Raw genomic sequence first — 23,510 nt, 5'->3', positions numbered from 1 at the left:
GAAATAATTAGTTAAAATAAAATAACATTAATCAAGACAAAAGTTAAACAGTTCTAAGTCAGATACCTCAAATGCATGCTTTCAATAAAATGCAACTTTTTCTATCAACCGCATGGAATCTGTGAGGTGTAATTTAGGAGAAAACCATAAAATAAAGGGAGGGGTTTTATTAAAATTACATATCTTTTACTTGTTAGTCTTTGAAGGGTATGTTGGTTTCTCTTTATTGCTGCAGTAAATAATCTAACCAAAAGTAAGTTGGGGAAGAAAGGGGCCATTTATATCTCTATCCATCATGGCCGAAGGAAAGCATGGCAGCTGACCATAAGTTCGGTCAATCACACTTTATGGACACATAGGGAGCAGAGAGAGAAAGTGAGGCCAAACCGTAGAATCTCAAAGCCTGTTCCCGGTGTCTTACTTCCTTCGCCAAGGCTCCATGGCTTAAATGTTCTAGATCCTTCCCATGCAGCACCAACAATTAGAGATCAAAGTGTTGAAATCAATGAGTTGATGGGGGATATTTCTCATTCATACTGTAAGAAAGATGTACCTTAAAACACAAGTACCGTGATGGGGAACTTTAAGTTTTATAACTTTATATTTGACAACTCAAGGCCATCTTTGGTTACATACCGAACTACAGAACAATATGAGCTACAGAGTGATACTGTGTTAAAGAAACAAAAGATTACTTCTATACATGTAGATACAGAAGGGAAGAGAAAATGCTTTTGTTTATTTAATCCTAACTTCTAAAATCTTTGAATAAAAGTTTAAATGACATGGTTGTAGACAATTATAATTTCAACACTCAGACTGAAACCAGAGAGTTTACATACCAAGACCTCATTTAAATAATACATACAGGGGCTGCAGAGATGGATCTGTGGTTAGGAGTTCTTACAGATCTTGCAGGGGCCCCAGGTTTGATTCCCAGCATCCACACTGTGGCTCACAACCATCTGTAACTACAGTCCCAGGGGATCTGATGCCCTCTTTTAATCAGGTCAGGCACTATCTCATGGTATTTGCAGACAAAATTCTTGTATATATATATATATATATATATATATATATATATATATATATCACAAAATAAATAAGTTTTTAAAATGTAAATAATACGTAGATCTACAATAGATATGCTGGTTAATCTCAGTCATCAGCTTGAGATCTAGAATCACATGGGAAGCAAGCCTCATGGAATCCATGATGGAAATTATTTTGACTACGTTATTTGAAACAGAAAGATTCACCCACTGTGAGTAGCACCAATCCCTAGGATGGAATCTTGGACTATATGTTTCCAAGACAGACAGGTGAGCACAAGCGTCTGTCCCTATCTGCTTCTTGGCCTTGAGCCCACACTGTTTCCACTGGAATATTTTTTATCACAGCAACAGGAAAGGTAACTACCACAGATGATCAACAAATGCAACTGAAACTCAAAAGCTCTGCTGCACAGCGGTGAGCAATCTGTTTGCAGTAAGCTTCCACTTTTCCCAGCTGAGAGCATCATATACTCATTCTGCTGGCAGGGTGGGCACTCTTTGTCTTGTATGTTCTGTCAGGCAAGATACACACGTTAAAAAAAATGAGACAAATTAATCCACAAAAAATAGTAAAAATTGTTCCTACTGACGGCACCTAGGAGCCTTCCCAGGGTGAATTCACCTTGTTCTGTTTCCCAGCTGCCCTGACCTTCAAGTGCCTGGGAGACCAGTGGCCAGTGTACTGCAGAGTGATCCGGGAGAAGAACCTGTGCCAGGACATGCGGTGGTACCAGCGCTGCTGTGAGACCTGCCGGGACTTCTATGCCCAGAAGCTGCAACAGAAGAGTTGACCTCTGGCGGGCTGGCCAACTGGCTCGTAGCTTTTTGCTATTACATTATTTATAAATACACACACACTAGCATGTTTTTCAGACCAAATATTATCAGATTACATATAATTTAATCAAATTAATTTATTTGCCTGCCAAACATCTAATGTGGTGTTTGTTTTTGGTTATTCAAACATTTTGATTGTTTTTACTATAAGGTTTCATAAATAATTTTATTTGAATTGAATAAGTTGGGTCTAGTACACTAATAAAAAGAAATGATCATTTTTTTTTCATTTAGGGCTGTCTGAAAGGTGCTATTTTCTCTCCACCAATGCCATTAAGTTATCAGTGTGTACACTACCTTGGCATGATAGCTTAGCTATATGTGCAGAAAATGACCTATTTTCTTGTGTCCTGCTGCAGAACCTGCCCATTTTCTGTAATCCGCAGGAGATGTGTAAACAGAACAAACCTCACAGTCTTGAACAATCTTAAGAGAATGTATTCTGAACTTGATTCAGATTTAGAGGCAAGTATAGGAGACCGTCTACTGTAATGATACTTTTATGCTAATAGTGGAAAAGTCAAGACAGAGACTTGGATCATGTTCGCGAACATGCACTTGAACACAAGTATTGTGACCATGAAGCACTGTAAAGATGTACACTGAATCACCATTGCACTGTTGGTGTGGGTGCAGAGAAACTGTGACAGAAGTGGCAGCATCCTACAAAAACCTGTCTTCTTTTAACATGCCATTAGAGTGTAGCTTTTTAAAAACATTTCCAATAAAGAAAACGTTGGTCCACCTACATCCTTACACCCCGTAGAAGATGTATTGTTGAGCAGACTACTTAGGCTCACCAATCATGTGAGCGAAGGTAGTGAATATTTGTTCTTCTTTTCCCTAGGAATAAGGAAAAGGAAATGAGATTCAAATAATATTTTGATAGTTCCGTTGTATTTTTCCCTTAAAAATAAAAATTATAACTCTCTGAAACATTCAAAAGACATCTTAATTTTTTCTTGTAATAAAATATTGTAAATGATTCGCACGGTTCTTTTGTTTTTTGTTTTTCTAGCAAAATATGTGAAACTTCGTTTGGGGAGAGAGTTCTTCACAGGGCTGTCCACATCTCCACACTTGGCAGGAAGAGGTGCTATTTGCCTCTGTTCTGAAGAATCTACTGCAGGAAGCAAGCAGAGTGGACCACAGGGAGACAGAGGGTCTCTTTCTGGAGCAAGAGGAACGTGTGTGTATTTGAGACATTAACTGTTCATGTTCCCTAAAACCGAGGTCCCTTTTACAGTGCAGCCCACTGCATGTTCAGAAAATCAGCTGACCCTCTCTATATTACTGTTGATACAAACAAAAACAAACAAAAACCAACAACACAGTTCTCATCTTAAAGGGGATAAGAGATAGCTTATTCCAGATACACATATGAATGGTCAAGGCCTGGGAATACAGATTTCAGTTACCTTAAATTCCATGATCCAATTCAGAAGCAGTTTCATGAAGTTTTTAGTTTCACAAAGAAAGTGACAAGATTCAAAATCAACTAATAGAAGCCTGTAGCCTGAGTAGCAAATCATGCAAACACTTCCATTCATAATAGCCTCAAAAAGTATGTAGGAATAAACCCAATCAAGTGGGTAAAAATCCTCTACAATGAAAACTTAAAATCTCTAAATAAAGAGATTGGAGGAGACACTAGAAACAGAAAGACCTCTCACCCTTCTGGAGTGTCAGGATTAATACTGTGAAAATGTCCATTCTACCAATAGAAATCTACAGATTCATTCACATCCCAATCAAATCCCTAAGGCATTCTTTACATTAACCATAAAATTCATATAGAACCAAAAGTCTCCAGACAGCCAAAGTAACACTGATCAAAAAAGGCAATGCTGGAGGGATCACTGTCCCAGATTTCAAGCTGTATGGCATAGCTAAACTAATATAAAACAGCATGATACTGGAACAGAAACAAGCTTGTAGACTAGAACAAAGTAGAAGACCTACACATGAATACACGTAACTACAGCCACCACATATTTCACAAAATACGCCACAAATACACACTAGAAAATAGCATCTTCAAGACACGATACTGGAAGAACTGGGTGCCTACAGGTATAAGAATGGAACTCTTACATGAGTTCTCAGGACTGGGGAAGCCAGATTCTTTGCCAGATATTGTCTGACTATCATCTAGTCTAAGTGTTTCTTAGAATTCCCATTCCCCTCTATACCCTCATGAGCTGGGCCTCCACCTTGTGTTCCAAGCTCTCCCCTGCTTACAGTTCCAAAGCCTTTCATCTTCCGAGGCAAACCAATTCCGAAGGCCTGAGATCAGGTTGATCGCAACAACAACCTCACATTTGCCACCAATTTTCTGTTAATTACTTGTTCTGTTGCTGTCATAAAATATTAGACTCCACAACAAGAAAGAAAGGGTTTATTTTGTTTCACAGTTTGAGGGTACAGATCATTATGAAGAGACTCTGATGGTGGATGGGAGTTCGAGGCATTTGGTCAGACTGAATTGATTGTCAGGGAGCAGAGAGAGATAAATGACGGTGCTCAATTAATTTTCTTCTTTGCAGTCACCCTGGAATGCCTCACCCACAGTCAAGAGGGGATCTTCCTTTAGTAACTGAATCTAGATCATATCTCATAGGCGTCCCCAAGGGATTGTCTCCTATGGGATTCTGAAGACTGTCAAATTAGCAATCAATATTAACCACCACAAGAGACTTTTAAAATAAAATTATGAAATACATTATCAAGCAGACAAAGGTGAAAATCAAGTTTCAAAGGAGGGAAAGTCATATTTGCTAAGGAGCCTGTAAGGATTTTCTGGAAGGCTCAGTGTCACTCAGATGATTCATAGGCATGCAAGAGGCAGGAAAGAGAAGAGAACTCTTGGATGCGAGCAGAGTGTCAGGTTGGGGTGATGGTGTGAAGAATCAGTAGGTGGGGAGGGGATAGTTTTCCTGTTTACACCATATGGGCTTCGAGAATAGTGGTAAGAAATGCTAAGTGGTGGGTTTCAGGGTAAAGACAGAATATGCGGAAAGACTAAATTAGCAAAGGAAGAGACAGCACACAAACCTCCCGTGTATAGAGCAAGACAGAGAAACCTGGAAGAAGCCTAAGGAGAACCAAATCCTCACTTCACCTATGTCATACTTTGGCTAAGGGAAGGGTCTAATCAAATCTATTTGGATGTAAGTTCTGTGTCTCCGCTTGCCAACACAGAGAGCCAAAGGCAAGTTAGGCTCTTCTCAAAGATGTGTATTTCCCCCCAAGGAATACTCTGGGAAGAGCGGTCTGAGAAACACTTGCTCATTAGATATGTTTTGGCAGCAGCCAGGCTGTATCAAGCACACGATAAGCACATAATAAACTTGGTTCTTGAAACATTAGTGGTTCGATTGTTTTGTTATTAACTCTTGTTGTTAGTGCCTATTGCTTTCTCTAGAAGATAGGTGCTATAACTATGTGTAAGTTATATCAGTCATTATAAACTTCATGTACAAAGTATTCATGTAGAAAATGTCAATTTGTTAATTGAGTTTATGACTCTAAGTGGGTCAGGTTTTTGTCAAATCACATACTCTCATATTTTTTTTTCTTTTGCATAAAGAAGGTAAGTGCTCTCCAGTGTCTGGCTTGATTTAAGAACATCCTTATTCTTGTAAGCTATATGGAACCCTTCTGAATGTTTCTATTCCTGAAACATTCTACATGTAACTACACTGCCTCTGGAAGAGAAGCTTTCCTACTACATCAGAAGGGTTCATAGAGTTGGTGAAAAAACAAACAATTGTAGTCTGTTAGAAGCCCTTGATATATATCTACCCTTAACCAGTCTTGCAAGAGGGAATGCTGCTCTCTCCAGATGAAAACCCCATCCTTTCTAGGTGGGGGAGTAGGCCATTTAGAGTGTCCTGTGCATAGAGAGCATGCTTATATTAAATTCATCAGTTGTTGGCTAACCAGGCAGGCCATAAAGTCAGCCTGACCTTGGCTGTCTTAACAACAGATGGGTTCACTTACAACACAGCCCATCCTATGAAGTCAGCAGCCTGGTTACCCTCAGGTTCCAAATGTGCCCTGGGATCGCTGAATTTCACAGGTATTGATATAGCTAGGGGTAGAATCAAAGGACCCTGGATATGGAGGGGTCACGGCAGTGCGTTAGGACCTTACTACCACAATCCACAAGATACATGCCTGCTATTTTCACACTTAGAACAAGCTGCCAAACTCAAACCAGTTAAGTCTACATGAGCTTGAGATTGGGATTCAAAACCTGAGAAGGAATGAGATGGGGCTTATCACCTGAGAAGCTGAGGAAGTAGGGCCAGGGCCAGAGCAGCTGCCTTAATGCAGTAATACAGAAAACAAACTCAGTGGAGCTCTTCCCGGTGATTGTGCTAGGCTGCAAATGATGGGCTTTAATATACAAAGATTATGACTGTGGCAGCTTTAATATACAAAATAGCCTTGGAGGACTCTGAATGGGGGGCGGTAATAAGTGCAACCCATATCTAATTTTCTCAATTTATTAATTTGAATTGATGAACCCTTTTAATGCAATTTAAGCATCATATGCGTGCGTGCATGTGTGTGTTGTAAGGTAGGAAGGAGGGCCCTTTGCTGCTTTCTTGTTTTGTTCCTGTGGACTGACGTGGCCTTTAGAGGGTGGCTTTTGTGTGCAGACAAGAGACCTGGTTTCAAATGCCAGCCAGAGCATCTTCGGGCTCATTAATAATGGAGGCCTCTGACAGGGCCAGCTTCGCTCGCTTTGTTTCCAACGCAGACGAAAGGGGACATGGACCTTTCTGTTTTGCCCAATAACAACCATCCTGACAAATTCCTGCAGCTTGACGTGAAGTCTTTAATGAGGAACTCGACCCTTCTGCAGGCTAGCCTCGCGAGATTTCCCGGTGGAAATTTTCCTGCTCCACAGCACTGGCAAAACCTTGTCTACTCCCAGGTAAGATCTAAGGACATAGGAATACAGGTTTGGAGCTTGTTTCTTTCTCATTATATGAAATTTTCTCATTCGTGTGAAGGAGGCTTGGGGTGGGGGGTGGGGGATACATAGAAGCTGCTTTTCCTCCCCACCCCTTCCTGTAAGCTCTGCGTTAAAGATGTGCAAATTCTCCCACCGGTTCATTCCCCTCCAGTCCCCGCTTCTCAGCTTGTCTTCGTTTCAGATTTGCGTAGGTCTCATTTACTCCTTCCCTCCAGAACAGTTCAGACTAACTGTTTTCAAATAAGATTCGGGGGAAGAAATGCTAAACTCTGTCTGTCGCTGTGATCTATGCCTAAAATATCAAATGCTTGCCGCACAAGGGTGTACCTGCCTCTGAGAAAGCCTGAGTCTTGCCTCAGGGAAAGCCACACTCCATCTTGGAAAGGAAGTGGCTCTCAGCTTAGAGGCGCTTCTTCCACAGGTGTCCGCATGGAGCAGCCATAGGAATAAGCACGCTAATGCAGATTTCGTGGCTCTTGTTCTTTCACAAAAGAATGCGGCTGGTGGGTTCCGTCTGCTGAGATCAACACAAAGGCCCCTGCTGAGGCTAATCAAACAGGGATAATCTTGTTTTAAGATGGAGAAACTGGGGGCGGGGGGGGGGGGGGTTACTACAGGTAGAAAGAGGAAAAAGTATTTTGTTTCAGAAACGACGTGTCTGACCTACAAGCCCCTGTAAGTCCTTAAATCCTTTGGAGAGTTCAAATTCCCTGTACGGAAAGGCTTTTAAAAAAACAGTCGCTTCTCGTGAGTCCTGGTGTACCAGGACTACTTGGTGATGTGTGTGTGTGTGGGCAGGAGCATATGCCATGAGTTCATTCAGAGTCGGATGATTACGTCAATTGCCTCTACTTTATAAACGGTTCCGTTTATTTCCATTATAAATCTTATTTCCATTATAAGTCAATCTGTTATATAACGACTGAATATTGTTGTTGTTTACTTTTAATTTTTGCTTACCACTTTGTAATCCCCCAAAGCCTTGTGGCTTTCCATACACACCCATTTATCACTGTTTTGTGTTTTGCTTGATGAAATGAAATAAATTTCCTCCTTTATTTCATTTTGTACAAGTCACAGAACAAAAGGATTAAAATTATTTCAGAAAATCTTGCCCCTCCTCCCCCACCTCCGTCTCTGCGTAGTACATTGTAAGAACACATAGCCAATCGTTTTTTTTTTTTTTTCCCCTGGGTTGTGACACAGCAATTTTGCAGCATCTTTTTCAGTGCTCTGGTTGCTCTGCTGCCGCCATTTGGAATTTCACAACAAAAGCTCAAAAACTGAGGAAATGCAAATTCCTAACAAGCACTTTTTATACAGGCCCTTTTGGCCTAAATCATTATTCCAAGAACAAAGAGGTATGCTTCCTGCAGATGTATCTTTGATAAATTTCATATAAATTAGTTTTTTTTATTTTTTATTTTTTCTTGGGAAAAAAAATTTTCCGCTTCCTCCCATCTCCCATTTCCCTCCCCTTCCTCCCACTCCACTCCCCCTCCCCCCACTCCTTTCCCCCTCCCTCTCCAGACCGAAGAGCAGTCAGGTGGAAAGTCCAAAGTCCTCCCCTCTCCATCTAGGTCTAGGAAGGTGAGCATCCAAACTGGCTAGGCTCCCACAAAGCCAGAACATGAAGTAGGATCAAAACCCAGTGCCATTGTCTTTGGCTTCTCATCAGTCCTCATTGTTCAGAGAGTCCGGTTTTATCCCATGCTTTTTCAGTTCCAGTCCAGCTGGCCTTGGTGAGCTCCCAATAGATCAGCCCCTCTGCCTCAGTGGGTAGGTGCACCCCTCATGGTCCCGACTTCCTTGCTCATGTTCTCCCTCCTTCTGCTCCTCATTGGGACCTTGGGAGCTTATCCCAGTGCTCCAATATGGGTCTCTGTCTCTATCTCCATCCATCGCCCGATGAAGGTTCTATGGTGATATGCAAGATATTCATCAGTGTGGTTATAGGATCCTGAAATAAAATGACAAGTAACTTAGGGATGGGTAATTTACTACCGAAGTAATGGATAATGGGAAGGAATGTTAGACAAGTGTGTTCTGGAAATGAGGTAGGTGTGCTTCGGACAATGAGCAATGACACCTGGTCTTCACAGTCATCTGTAAAGTGCGTGAGTGAACTTAAAAATCAAGACTGACGTACTTATGGAGTAAAAAGTAGATAAATATGAAGAAATGGGAGCATGAAATTTTGAAATTCTTAGAATGATACTTAAAAATCTTCAGAAATATACCAAGACTGTTGAATGTGGTGTTAAGCATGTCTGAAGAGGGAGTTATCAAATATGTCTTAATTAAGTTCCTCACTGGGTGGTGGTTTAAGCAAATAGATTATGCAAACATGGTTGCCATGTATGAAATTCTCAAACTTTTTTGTAATTAAAAATTTAGGTTTGATCCACAGGTATCCAGTATGATCTCCTGAAAAATTAATACAACCCTCATTTTCATTTCTTAAGAAGTGAGAACAAAAGCTGGGAGGTAGTAGCGCACGCCTTTAATCCCAGCACTCAGGAGGCAGAGACAGGCAGATCTTTGTGAGTTTGAGGCCAGCCTGGTCTACAAGAGCTAGTTCCAGGACAGCTTAGGACTGTTTTACATGGAGAAATCCTGTCTCAAAAGACAAAACAAAAACTAAATAAACAAGCAACAACAACAAAAAAAATGAAAACAAATAATGTATAAGGAAAAGTCAGTGGGGTCTGGTTCCTATAACAGTTTAAGAAGTGGAAACAGAAACACCTGGCTGTAATTCAGTTGATAGACAATGTACCTGCCTGACATGATGGGAGCCCTGGTTCTTATCCTGAGCACAGCAGAAAACATGTACAGTGTGCACCTAGAATCCCAGAACTCAGTCGGCAGGATCAAGAGCATCAGGAATTTAGGGTTCGGTTATATAAAGAGTTGGAGGCCAACCCGGGCTACCTGCACTTTTGTCTCCATTTTGGTTTTTTGTTGTTGTGATGTTTGCCTGTTTGTTTGTTTTTTTTTAATTTAAAAAAGGGGAAAAATGGTATTGAATTTTGAAAAATAACAGATGATATTGTTCCTTCCAATGTTGCTCGGTTTGGTGTTAAGGCAGGATTTTATGTAGCCTAGGCTGGCCTCAAGTTCAGTCTGTGGTCTAAGGCGATGTGGTAAACCTGGGATCTTCAAGCCCTGAGGGTTGAAATTGCAGGTGTGTACTACAACACCTGGTTATTGATGTTCTGTGTATCAAATTCAAGGTTTGTGCATGCGAGGCAAACATTCTACCAATGCACAAGCAAGCGCGCTTGCACACACACACACACACACACACACACCTTTTTAAATTAAAGGATAAAATGTTTAAAGGCATCGTATTGGGAGTTGTTTTTCCTGGTGAGCAGCTGACGTTCTTGGTCTGTTCACGTGAGCTTTACTTCTTCCTGACTCCTTTCACGTTGGTTTCAGAACCCTGGGGCTTCTCAGAGGAGATCTGTGAGCTGGAGTGAAAAGCCAGTGGTGAGGACTGAGCCTCCTTATTCCTAGTCAAGCTCATTCACTGGTCTCATGTCTTAATCTGCATTCTTCACTGCTTTTCTGTCCCACACCACTGTTTTTTTGCTAAATATCAATATTCCATGTGTGCCTTTCTTTGTCTTCATTTATGTTCATGCATGGGTATATCTGCTTGTATGTATGTGGGTTTATTTCTATGTATGTGTGTGTGTATGTGTGTGTCTGTGCATTTGTATGTATGTGTCTGCTTGCATGTATATAGGTGTGTGTGCATTTGTACATATGTGTATGCTTGCATGTATGTAGGTGTATGTCCATGCGTTTATGAGTTTATGTATGTATATCTGTGCCTGTATATAAATGTGTATGTGTGTATGTTTGTACATGTATTCTGTGTATGTGTGAAAAGTGTGTGTGCATGCATTTGTGCTTCAGCCTATCATTTTTGTAACACTACATTTTAACACTCGCTGTGTCACCATTTAACATATTTCCATGGTTTTTATTGAAAACGTAGTCCAAATGATTACAGAATTTGTATTTGGGATGTGTTTTTGATGGTTTTTGATTATTAACTCAGTTGTATGTGTACTTCCCTTTAGAATCATTTACACTATCAGTGTTTTGAAAATGTTCAGAAAATAGAGTGTTTCTAACTGTGGATGCCAATTGATTGGATTTGTTAATTTTATTGTACAAATTGTCTTATCTTTGGGAAACTTTTGTATGAATATATGTAATTTTAATGATTACTTTAAATTTTATTACAATCATTTTGTAGCATATATAAATTTTATAGTTATTATTATACTTTGCTGATGGTGTTACTTTTATTCAAAATCTTTGTAGCTATCAAAGCTTCTTGCCTTAAGACTATTTTGTTTGATATATTATATTGTAATTATATACATATATATACTATTTTTCTGTAGTGGTTAGCTATGTTGTATCATAGAAACAAACATATTCAAATCTAATAATGCAATAAGGAATTAATACATCTGCACCCTTGAGATGTTGATGCTATGCACATGCTGAGAAGCCTACCTTAAAGGAGAATTCACATTCTTTTTCTGGAGGTTCTTTCTACAATATCAGAATCTGCATTATGCCTGCAGACCAAGAAGACAGAAAGGAAGACACATGTACTGTTGGGGAGGTTAGTAGCCAAGCTTGAGTTTCAACCCCATTGTTGTGTGTCGTTGAAGAGGAAATGGATTTGTCGTGTGTTTAGCCATGTGCTACTTCATTTTCATCTTTTAAAATAGATACTGTGTTTAAGTTACATACATCAAATATATAATATATAATCTAATATATATGTGTATATATACATACAGATATGCTTGCACACCCCACACAACTGACAGCCAAGATCGTCTATCAGATAGAAGAGTCTGTCTCATCACCACACTTAGGAGCAGGGCCTGCAAGCCATCCCAATCCTACAAATTCCCCTTTCAAGAGATAGGATTATTATCCTACGCTAATTTTTCCCTTTCTGAGCAGTGGAGAAGTCATATTCCAAACTCCTGTAATCTCTCCAGGAGTGCTTGTGCAGACTCCTTCCCTGGAGGTGAGGCAGGAACACTCCATTTCTCTGTGAGGACCCACTACCCTTGCTCTGCACAGCCTTATGCTCCAGGCTCTTGGGATGGTCCCAGGGCTTTCTTCCACTCTTATTCATAGGAATTTAGAGACATATACTTACTATTATTTTCCCAATCTTGGATCTGTTGTTTTGGTAGTTATTCTCAGTTTTTATGTCTAAATGACTGGAAATGCAGATGGTAGGGTTGGCCCAGAATACCCACATGATTTTATTTTATTTTAAAGACTCTAGTTTTCATCTTGTAATGTCTTCAGTTTATTTCCTATGCAATTTATTGAGCAATTTGCTAATATAATTCTCTTTGTTTAGCCTCAGACAGTTCTTTCTGACATAAAATGCCCCTATAGGTCCCTTAAAGCATGGGGCTCAAACTCGCCTTTGGATCTTGCTTTCCTGTTTCCACTTCTCCAATTTCTGGCTTACTGACCACCAACCCTGAGGTGTATAAAACTAGGCCTTCAACAGAATCTTTGTCTTCAGTTACTTCATACAGCTGAGACATTTTCCTCATCTTTCTGTTTTTGTTCTTTTTTGGTAAGTAGTTTTACATCTCAGTAATTGGGGTGTGCCACACCTTAGGACCCTCCCTGCATACTTTGAACCATCTTCTTGAATTCCCTGACTCCACTCATAAAACAAATGTTCTGACAAGGTATATGACTGTACAGTTTCAGACTTGCCCCAAGTTAGTGATGATTATCTCTCAAGTTACCAGACTAACATTTCTACCAAATGATTTCCGCTGCCGAGAACTGTCTTCAGGCTTCTAGTATTGGGGGGCTGGGGAAATGGCCCGGATGGGGAAGTGCCCACTATGCAAACTTGATGCTCTGGATTCAGATCACTAGCATCCACATGAAAAGCTGAGCTTAGGGGGCATGTTCCCACAATTCCAGTGCTTGGATGAGGTGGTGTTGGCACTGATGGATCCCTCGATCTTACAAGCAGCCAGTTCAGTTAGATCAGTGAGTTCAAGCTCACTAAAGGACCTTGTCTTCTTGTCTCAGGGCTGGAGAGATGACGCAGAGGTTAAGAGCATTGGCTGCTCTTCCAGAGGTCCTGAGTTCAATTCCCAGCAACCACATGGTGGCTCATCTGCCATGAGATCTAGTACCCTCTTCTGGTGTGCAAGCATACATGCAGGCAGAACACTGTATACCTAATAAATAATAAATATCTCAAAAAATACGGAGCAGGGTGGTTCAGGAAGATACCCAATGTCAACCTCTGGTGTCCACTCATTCACATATGTGAACTTGCATGTATACTCACAAGTACATGTACACCAAGAAACATGTACATACACTACACACATACAAAACAAGTAAGAATAAGGCTTTTAGTATTTCTTCCCGGATCTGGTGTGCTGCAGCAGTGCGGTACAACAGCCACTTTCCAGATACTCTTCAGCATTGGAGAGGGAGGTAACTGCTCACCACTGTGACCAGTGGCAAAATGACAGTGTTTGCCAATCATGAGAAGTCCTAGGAACAGCGGATGGACTGGGGTGAGGGGTGCTTCTCTTTTCCAAGCAGTGGCCAGGGTTTCCAATTGTTTGTTGTAGGTTCTACCATCTCAGACATCTCAGATCCTGATCTAGAGTGTCAAACCAACAAACAAAACAATGACAGAAATCATATGGAAGAGTTTGGGAACAGCTTGGATCCGATCTCAAATCACTTCTGCTACACTTTCTTGGTTTTAAAAAGCTTGACTCCAAACTAATTAATTTCAGAGCAGATGAAAGAAGCTGGACCCTGTGTATGCTCAACCAAGGAAAGCCACCTGGTTTACCCAGTCAGTCACCATGCCTGGGTCTCTGTGTGCATATCCACCTCCTGGAACTTATGCTCTTTAATCTTTCCTACTTCCCGAGTTCTTAAAGTTGAGGCATTAAATACTGAATAGTTGAATTTGCATTTTGACGTCTGATCTGCCTGTCTCACTCTCTGAACTAGAAAATTAAGCCTCCTTCTGTTTAGTATGCTTACTACTGACTTACTCTGTGTGTCCTTGAGATAACCTCCATTTTATACCCTCATCCTCCTAGAGCTTGGTCAACTTGCCTTTATTGTTTTTTACTGCCCTGGTAATTTGGAGATAAATAAATTTCTCTAATAATTTGGAGATAAATAAATTTCTCTAATTTCAACAACATCTCCATCTTTTCCCTGCAATTGGTTCTTAGTTGCTTGATTAAAAACACCTGTGCCAAACTTTTTACCTTCTAATTCTTTAGTTTACTTTAAACTCAGATTATCTTATTTCCATCTCATCAATTTCTGTTTATTTTCCAAAATCTCTTTGTCTCAGTCTCCCTGCCTACCTCCAGTTTCACTCCCTCTTGCTGTATGATTTTAAAGGTTCTTATTCTAATGGCCTGTCTGCTGCTAACCTTTAGCGTTTGTTTGCCTGAATATGTCTTCTATTCCTTTTTCATTAAGTGGTATTTTACTCGCTCATTAAAGTATTAGAATTAAAATAAATGGACAAAGTTTGGCTTAATAGCGAGAGTCTAGTTAAACTTTGAACTGTTACTTCAAATGAGTAGTTCAAATGGAATTTATTTTATAGTTCACATTGTTTTTTTATTTTTTTAATATTTAGTTATTATGTATAAAATAGTCTGTCTGTGTGTCTACCTGTAGGCCAGAAGAGGGCACCAGGCCTCATTACAGATGGTTATGAGCCACCATGTGGTTGCTGGGAATTGAACTCAAGAACCTTTGGAAGAGCAGGCAATGCTCTTAACCACTGAGCCATCTCTCCAGTCCCAGCTCACTTTGTTAAAATCACAGAAATGCTACTGAATTTTCTTCTCAGTATTTCGCCTAAGGTGCAACATGCAAAGTTGGACTTTGTATATTGTATCGGCGTAAATAAATGCAATGCAGATACTAAACAATATTCACACTTTAATGATAAACTTACAGAACCAAAGTTCCCGCGTGGCACAGGAGGTAGGAAGGAAAAAGGGCCTCTCCGCCTCTCTGCGTGCCCATTTATTGGCAGGCATTCGCCCGAGGCAAACCCCGCCCCCTAAAGGGGCTGTCTTAACCCTACAGTATATGCTCTTTATTTTCTTAAATCTATTTGGAAAAAAAATAGTAAAATACAAATAAATCACAACTTTTTTTAAATATATAAACTGCTGTTTGAACCTAGAGATTCACTCTTGCTAGGTAAGCATTCTGCCATTGAACTATAGATCCAGACCCAAGATCTCCCGTAATCTAAGCATGTGCTCAGTGCCTGAATCATGTTCCCAGTTATCCTATCAATTTCTTTTTGTGTTATCTAATTAATTTGTAAATTATAAAATATAACTGATTTCTTCACACTAGTAACAAAGCATGATAAATAAGCTTCCCTTCCCTTCATAGATAAGAATGATGTGCAGATCGGAGACAAAAAGCGTATTTCAGGAAAATATTTAAAAATTTTCAAGGATATGGCCTAGAAACAAGACGCTTTAGAATAAAGCTCTGACTGTTTTTGATACCTTCACATATTCGTTCCTCTAAACACATATCCATTTTTATAGTGTATATAAACTTTCTTGAACCACACATTTTATTTCCCTCATCTATCAAACCTTCCTCCTAACTGCATGCAATGAGCAGTCTAGCAGGAAAAGAACCTAACAAAGAAAGTTCGTTATGTCAGAAGAGTTATCCTGCTTCAGATATGATCAAAGCTGTCCAGGCTTGAAGAAAACAATAGAGTTATAATTGTGTTAAGCTCAAATAACCTTAATTTCCTGTCAGATTGCTCTTATTTAGTTTAGAACCACATTAACACATCTACTCAACTTTGAGATAAATGCTAAGATAAGAAGGTTTATTGTTTTATTATACAGCTTACCATTATGGACTATAAATTGACTTTTGGCAGGCCAAAACCAAATTTAAGTAAAAAAGGGTCTCCAAGTTGATCTCTAAGAATATGAAAGATGCCTTTATTAAGAACGTCAAGGAAGGGGCTGGAGAGGTAACTCTGGTTAAACCTGCTTTCTGCTCTTCCAGTGGACCCAGGCTGGATTCCCAGCATCCACGATGTCAGGCTCACATTTGATACACCTACATACATGCAGACACTCACTAATATACATAAAATAAAAACAAAATACATCTTTTTTATTAAAAGTAATGGAAAGCCAATGTCCAAGAGAATACAAATAGTTTTATCTGGATTATTTTTTCTCTTTATTTACAAGTTATTTCAGAAGGATGCCTCATGCAATGCCATTCTATAATTTTAGTTTATATAAATACATATTCAATCTATGTCCTAAAAGACCCTTAGGCCATTGATATATGGCCAGTGGTTCTCATACAGGTGACTCAAAAGGATGTGATTCCTATTGGTGTATCTCCAAAGTTCTTATGTCCAGTCACCAATATCACACACACACACACACACACACACACACACACACGAGTGTTTGTGGGAAAATCACATGCATTCATCATGTGTGTCCTTTTCTATGTTTCAATATCAATCAAGTTTTTTAAATTTCTGAAAGTGAAAAATTAATTACTCTAGTGGACAATAGGCACTTTGGGGGTGAATGATGTTCAATTGACTCAGTTGCTCTATGAGTTTTCCTGGAGCCAGGGAGATGGGAGCAAATCTTTCCACCTCAGAGAGGGTACTAATAACAGACAGAAGAAATGATCCCACCTAAGTCTACCTTAGTGGAACAATTAGTCTATTATGGTAACTTACAGGCTCATGGGTGACCCAAACGCAACTGTAGCTCTGAAACGGCCAATCCAGCGTGGGTGAGGACTCAAAACCTGCATGCCTGGAATAGCCTACTTGTGCCGGCGTACAGGAGCTCCACTGAAAAGTCTCCTAGGCCTTAGCAGGTGTTTGTAGCTTTTATAGCCTTGGGAGGCACCTTGTGAATCTTGTGATCCTTAGACCTTCCTGAGAATTTAAGGGTCTTGAATTTCCTGAGCCTGGAAAAGTGTGTGATCAGCTCCCCAGGTTTAATGAACCTCCCCTCTCTGTCTAGCATGGAGTATTTCAGCTTGGGAGAAGAAACTATGTAGACCTCCTCCTCCAATGTCTCTGAAATAGGATCCAAAGGCATGTTTATAAAAAGCTAAGACATTTAGAAATTATTTAACAGGGTTGCTAACTTTATTTGTTTATTTATTTGTGTGTGTGCTTGTATGCATATATGTTCATACATGTGTGTTCATACACTTGCATGTGCCTGCCAGGACATGTGAGTGTGGAGGTCAGAGAAGAGGCAGTACCAGTTTCAGGATTCTATTCTCTTCTTGGACTGTTAGGCTTTGGGGGTCAAATCTAGGCTGGCAGATTAATAGCAAACACCAATACCTGCTGAGCCATCTTGTGGTCCCAGAAAACACTTTTAATCCTAATTTTGCTGGATTCATACAACACTATTAAGTCCTATGTATAGGAACCTTGGGACACACTAAAAAACATAAAATGCCACTAAACTCTAGTGCACATGAGCTGCAAAACTGCGTTTCTTCAGAATTCCACTAGAGGAATTGGAGAACACTATTCTTTCTTTGTAGACGGAGAATGCCTTGAAATGGATATTAAACTGATCAGGACAACATATAAAGAGAGAACTCAGTTAATGGTAGGATTCTAATTAAAGCAGACCTCAGAGTCATTTTATAGGTCAGTTGCTCAATCTGTTGAATTTGAAACAGAATCAATAAATCTTCAGATCCAGATTTCTGCCATTTTGGCTTCTCTGCCACCAGCAAGGCCATCCTATTTTCTTATCTCCTAACAGAGAGAAAAGAGCATCTCTTCTCAGCGGGCTAAGGGATTTGGTGGGGAGAACGCAGTCCTGCCTGAGAGTCCCCCACCGTCCATGTCTTCGGTTATGAAGAATAACCCATTATATGGTGACATGAGCATAGAGGAAGCTATGGAAGAAAGAAAGAAGAGTCCTTCATGGACCATCGAGGAATATGACAAGCATTCTGCGCACACGAATCTCTCCGGACATCTGAAGGTGCGTTTACTAAGAATTATCCTCAGCTGCTCAACCAGATCAGCCGAGTGGACCTGAGAAGGTTCTGCAGCAGTGGCAGAAGTTCCCCACCAAACACCAAGACCAGGTCCTTGGAATTATTTCTCTTTCCCAGCCCATATGTGGGATTGTCTGTTTGCTTTGTATTTTGCACAGCCAATGGCACCTGTGTAGTGTAGAGAGGAGAAAAGGCAAGTAGCAATGACAAAAGGTCTCCTGGGAAGACGCAAATTGTTTTTCAAATTAATTTGGAAGGTCATACATGTATTCCCTCATTAGTAATCTTGTAGCTGTTTATGCTCATGGCCACCTAGGAACGCATTTCTTTCTCTGCATTTTTCAAAACTACCTATGAAGTGATCAGACTTAGGTGCTGCACGAGGAAGCCCTTGCCAACAGTCGTTTGGTTAATATTCCACATCCATGAAATGATTTAAGAGTGAAGGCTTATGTTTTGGTCGTTTTTCTTGTGTCTCAAAACAAACATTTCCACAAGGAAAAATACACAACGAACTCACGCACCCAGCTTAGGATTTTCTTTCCCTACCTTTTCCTTCTTCTTCTGATATCACCTACACAGACAAGACCCAAATGCTTGAAAGCCAGCATGGACCCTCTGTTGTCTGAAGGGACTGGATTCCTGATCAGCCTCTGCTTGCTTCAACCTGCCTTAGGCAAGAAAGGCCTGACATTGCCAAATACCCTCCGTTTAAAAATGTGTGTCTGGTGCAAGCTCACACCTTAACCACCTGCCCTGAACCACATTTCTTTTTAAAGGGGGCGGTACTGTAGACTTTTATGTTCTGCACACTTGTTTTAAAACCTCGACTGTGCATTCCTTGAAATACATAATGGTCCAGAATCACCAACAGCTCTTAATCTCCTAGCTCGAGGGTAACCTCCTTTAGCTTCTTCCTGCGAAGTTCCCAAAACACACATTCCCATGACAACAACAATGCATTTCTTTTCCTCCTTTTTGTTTTGGTTTAATTTCGTGTTTTTTACCAAAGACTTTATATCATTAAGGCTAATACTGGGGAAAGCGCATTGATTTATGTCACAGACGCTTGTTGTTGGGCACAAGCTCAGGCCTGTTCTCTCGCCTTTGCTTTGTGCAAATGTGACAAGGGGGTGGTGGATGAGCATCCCTGCTCACACACAAATCCATCGAACTGAGTAAATAGAAATAGTTTACCTGATTCAAAGACTGCCAATTAAAAAAAATTAATTTTTTTCTCAAATGTTTTATTGATTTTTAAGTTTGGATATCACACTAAGGAAATTGAAGGTCATTGGCAAGTAGGAAAAATTTTTTCTAAGTGGGTGACTTAAACCCACCTACAAGTTTCTATAGGAGAATTGCAATTGCCAAATCCATCCCAACTCCTTATGTGTGCATGTCCCTCCTAGCGTTACAGCCCCAAGTCTGAAACTAGTTCAGAAACCCTACATGCTGCCAGCTACCAGACATTGGTTTTGTGACACCAGTAGCTGACTTAATGTCCACTCAAACTATTGAGGGTGATAGCCTGTTTCAAATCCTTCAAAATATCCAAGCAAGAAAATCCAAGGCCTGCAGTTGCTATGTGCAAGTGGTAACCCAGCTATCTTTGTAAACTTAATATATGAGACACAGGATTGATCATACTAAAGTAGTTAGAGATTACAGGAAAATGGTCTTTTGTTGCTGTTGTTGTTTGTTTTCAAAAAGTATATGGGCTAGTCAAGTGTACAGGCGACTTATCGGATACTTGAGAGTAGAATTCTTAAAGAGAATTCTCTGGCACTCCACAGAAGATGGAGCCAATGAGACAGAGACACCCTATGGATTGGAGCTAACATGAGCAAAGATGCATCGTGTCCCCTGAATTTCTCTGTGGAAGATGTTCTGTAGCTCTGCTATGGAAGTAGCTCTTCAGACCTAGGCTTATTCTTCCTTCAGGGAAGTCAGCTGGGATTTCCCAAAACTTAACCAGATTCTTATCTCTGCCACAAAAATGAGATAAAACCTCCAAGGTCCATCTAAAGCTAGGAATGTTAATTGTATTTCAACTCACTTAACTGATTTATAGACATTATTCGTAAGATGTTAGAAAAACACAATTGGCGAAGAGATGACTATGGTGTTTCTGACTTAGAAGGGTCAGCAATTTAACACAGGTGTTGTGCAGGCCACCTAATAAATTCTTATACAGACAGACAATTTTCCTACAAGTTCCCACAGTCAGTCAGTTGTGGCAGTGTTTCTGAGATGCTTAGAGTTGTCGAGTTTACTGTTGGAGGATTGACACTTAACACCTTACCCCAAAGAACATTAATACAGACACTCAGGGCCCCTGGCAGCATCTTGTTCCCAAGTATCCACTGTAATGCTGACTGGTCACTGGTTAGTGATATTTTCTCTGTGCTGTTTTCTTTTAGGAAAACCCCAATGACCTGCGCTTTTGGTTGGGGGATACGTACACTCCAGGCTTTGACACTTTGCTGAAAAAGAAGAAGAAGCGCAACAAGCGATCAAAATTATGTCACTTTGGCATGATTGTGCTCCTTGTGGTCTCCATCTTGGTTGCCGTAGTGACCCTCACCACTTTATTGATCTAAGGAAATTGCAAATCCTTCTTTAAAGCTCTAAAACACCTTTTCGACCTTTCCAGGAAAATCTGTCTGTGCGTTGTGAATGTGTGCGTCTGTGTCTCCAGCTGTGTGACTAGACACCCCGCTGTCCTTTAGAAGGTGAGCATTGCTTGTGTTTTGCTGGTCTCCCTGCTTCATTCTGTGAAGCCTGTGTATGAGTCCAGTCTGGGTTTTCTCCTTTGTGAAGCCGATATTCCAGAGTGGGGTACAAGTCACCAGTGGGCAAGGCACTGGTGACACCCCGGGAATGCTGCCACTCTGAGGGTTCATTTGAATGACAATGAGAACAGAATAGATTATCAGAGCAGGGAGTTGGCTTAAGAACTCCATAGGACAGGGAAGTAGCTTTTCCCTCAAAGTCATTTCCGGTTGTCTTTTGGGTGTGGATACCTGGGAACAAGTGCACCACCTCCTACTCCCAGAACATCTTCCCTAAAGCCCCCACTGCCACTCCTAACGCTATTTAGTGTGTAAATCAAGGCTTTTCTTCTTCCCAAGAGTGCCCTTGGATAACGCCTTATTATCTCGCTTTATCGCTCTTAAAGAGACTTGAAGTAAAGTATATAAAAATGAAGGTTTACTGGATAATAAATTGTTGTGTACAAAGCAAAATTGGTCTTGCTGATCTTTGTACTGTCTGACTTATAATTCCTCTTTTTGTTGTGGGTTCCGGTCCAGTATAGAAAGGATGGTAGGGAAGTAAATGAAGGGGGGGGGGGGGGGTCCTCCTGATGCCAGGCTCACAGCCTTAGGATGTCCTTGTACTCTGCCTGTTTTCACTGCCTGCAAAGTGCCTCTGTGGGCTTTGAGTCCTGCTCAGGGGTCACCATGCATGGTACTCGACTCGCCGATGCTGAACTGGGTTATTTGTGTCCATTCAAGACAGCGCCCAGAGGAGGCTTTCTAAAGATGGGATGGGTAACCACAGAAATGTGAAGGCAGTGTATGTGAGCGCCTAGCCTGGCCCACCCCCACTCCCGCTTCCCTTTCTCCTTCCAGTGGAGCACCTAGGACTCCTCTACTCCCTAGCCTTCTTCTCCTTTTATTTACGATACCTTTGGACACTTACTTCTTCTGCATGAGTGAATTTATTACTTTGCTTTTGAATGAATATCCACGGCTAGCTTTCAGTGTAACTGGACTCAAGCTACAACATCGCCCCTGACTGATTTAATGGTATGTGTCTCTAGGTAAGGGAAAGTCATAATGGGAATGTGTCCTTGTTTGCATGCAAATTTATAACTTGCATGCACTTCTAATTCCCTTGTGAAAATAACTCCGGCAGAGGAAAAAAAAAAAGCGTAAGGTCATGGAAAGGACAACAGTAATGGCTCTGTCCAGACTCCTGCGCAAATCTGGCCTTGCTTGGTTGTTTCTGATCCGGGTCCACTGTTTTGTTTTGTTTTGTTTTGTTTTGTTTTTTATGCTTTTTAAATACAGCTTTTGGTACATGGCAGCACTGGTCAACAAATAATAAGTCTCATTGTCACCAACACCATTTTAGTCTCTTTCTTAGCCCCTAAATTGGATTAAAAAATCCAAACACCTAAATTCTTAATTTTTTTTCAAATAAAAAAAGTTCCCTTATTATTTGGAAGGCATATCCATGAAAGTTTTCTTTCTTATTCGTTTGTTGTTTTGTGTTTTATATTAAGTTAATGTGTTGAAATCCTATAAGCTAATAAGGTCACATTTTTCCAGGATAAAATTAGAATGTTTACACTTTTGTAAACTGTTTTTCTCAAATATAAACAGAAAGATTTGAAATTAACGTTTCTTCCAGTTGTATTCCAGTTGCTGCCACCTAGTGGAGAAATTAATTATTGGCCTATGAGGAAGTGAGGCCCCAGGCTCCTCCATTTAACTAGAGTGCTCTCCTGCCTCCTGGAGGTCATATTTATTACATCTGAGCTTACAGCATGAAGAAGCACCCCAGGAAGAAAGCAGCTCTGTGCTGGTGGGATAAAGGGCTGAGAGCACCTGTCTGGCGTTTGTTGTGCTGATTTGGACACTGTCCCATCTTTCTAGAAAAGACATATGGCTGACTAAGTCACGTTGACAAAAACAGAGCTAGACGTTCAGAATAAACTCTAGATTCCGCTGCTCATCATCTGTGAACACCAGACAACTCTTTCCTCTTGTCCTCAAAAGGGTTAAACCTTTGCTGCTTGGCTTCGGATTTCCTGTGGTCTTCTGAATTTGTATATTGGTAGATCTCCGTATTGGGGAGTCTTTACATTTTAGCATGTGTGTGTGTGTAACTGTATGGTGTATATGTGTGTGACTATATAGTGTGTGCACATATTCAGTTAGCACATACCTGCTGCACATAGGTATTTACACTGTGCAAATGTGTGTGTGGGGGGGGGTGTACATGTACGTGGTATACACAGGTATTCATGCTGTGGGTACTCACACGCATGCGCAAGCATGCAGAGTCCACAGCGGTATGCCAGGCGTCCACCTCTATCACCGTCTACCTCAATCCCACAAGCCATCATCTTTCCGTGGACCCGGAGCTATACTGGCAGCAGCGAGCTCCAGTGATTGGTCTGTCTCCAGCCTCCACAGCCCTGGGTTTGCAGCAAGATGAGCGGAGGTTCCAGTAATTTGGACTCAGCTGCTCATACTTACACAGAAAACGTCTTCACCCTTTGAGCCATCTCCTCTGTCTAAATATAATTTTTGTAGTTCCTTTTTTTTTCTTGAACCACAGTTTAGTACGAGTTTTTTAACTTTTCCCCTCATATTACCTATAAATATAGTTTTGTCATAGGTAAGAGGTATTTCTTTTAGAAGTTTAGACAGGGCCATTAAATTTCAAACCCTCTAAATTCTTACATCTACAGCCATGGATTTTTAAAG

The 23,510-nt window shown here is 40.6% G+C and overlaps 2 protein-coding genes across 2 annotated transcripts in view; both read left to right on the top strand.

Moving 5' to 3' along the window:
• LOC121443640 (A disintegrin and metalloproteinase with thrombospondin motifs 19) overlaps positions 1-1,846 on the top strand; it is a 167,443-nt gene extending 165,597 nt beyond the window's left edge. Inside the window, exon 23 of the mRNA XM_041645465.1 lies at positions 1,695-1,846. Within this exon, the coding sequence (XP_041501399.1) occupies positions 1,695-1,846 (152 nt within the window). The remainder of the gene's footprint in view (positions 1-1,694) is intronic.
• Positions 1,847-6,618: 4,772 nt separating this feature from the next.
• Positions 6,619-21,251, top strand: Minar2 (membrane integral NOTCH2 associated receptor 2). The gene is made up of 4 exons (XM_041645455.1): positions 6,619-6,837; positions 10,324-10,374; positions 17,769-17,993; positions 20,433-21,251. Exons 1-4 carry the CDS (start codon positions 6,673-6,675, stop codon positions 20,610-20,612), a joined length of 621 nt encoding a protein of 206 aa, XP_041501389.1. The 5' UTR covers positions 6,619-6,672; the 3' UTR covers positions 20,613-21,251.
• The last annotated feature ends 2,259 nt before the right edge of the window (positions 21,252-23,510 follow it).

This window comes from Microtus oregoni, unplaced genomic scaffold, assembly GCF_018167655.1.
Source record: "Microtus oregoni isolate MIOR12 unplaced genomic scaffold, Mior012 000110F_ref0000174, whole genome shotgun sequence".
NCBI classification, from domain to species: domain Eukaryota; kingdom Metazoa; phylum Chordata; class Mammalia; order Rodentia; family Cricetidae; genus Microtus; species Microtus oregoni.
Note: the sequence above shows the minus strand (reverse complement) of the source record. Positions and strands in the feature narration are given on the sequence as shown.

Excerpts from the sequence above, each read along its gene's own strand:
- Minar2 (XM_041645455.1), top strand. The coding sequence starts at position 6,673 with ATGGACCTTTCTGTTTTGCCCAATAACAACCATCCTGACAAATTCCTG. Across the intron at positions 6,838-10,323 it reads AAAACCTTGTCTACTCCCAG|AACCCTGGGGCTTCTCAGAG; the intron begins GTAAGATCTAAG and ends CGTTGGTTTCAG. Across the intron at positions 17,994-20,432 it reads ATCTCTCCGGACATCTGAAG|GAAAACCCCAATGACCTGCG; the intron begins GTGCGTTTACTA and ends GTTTTCTTTTAG.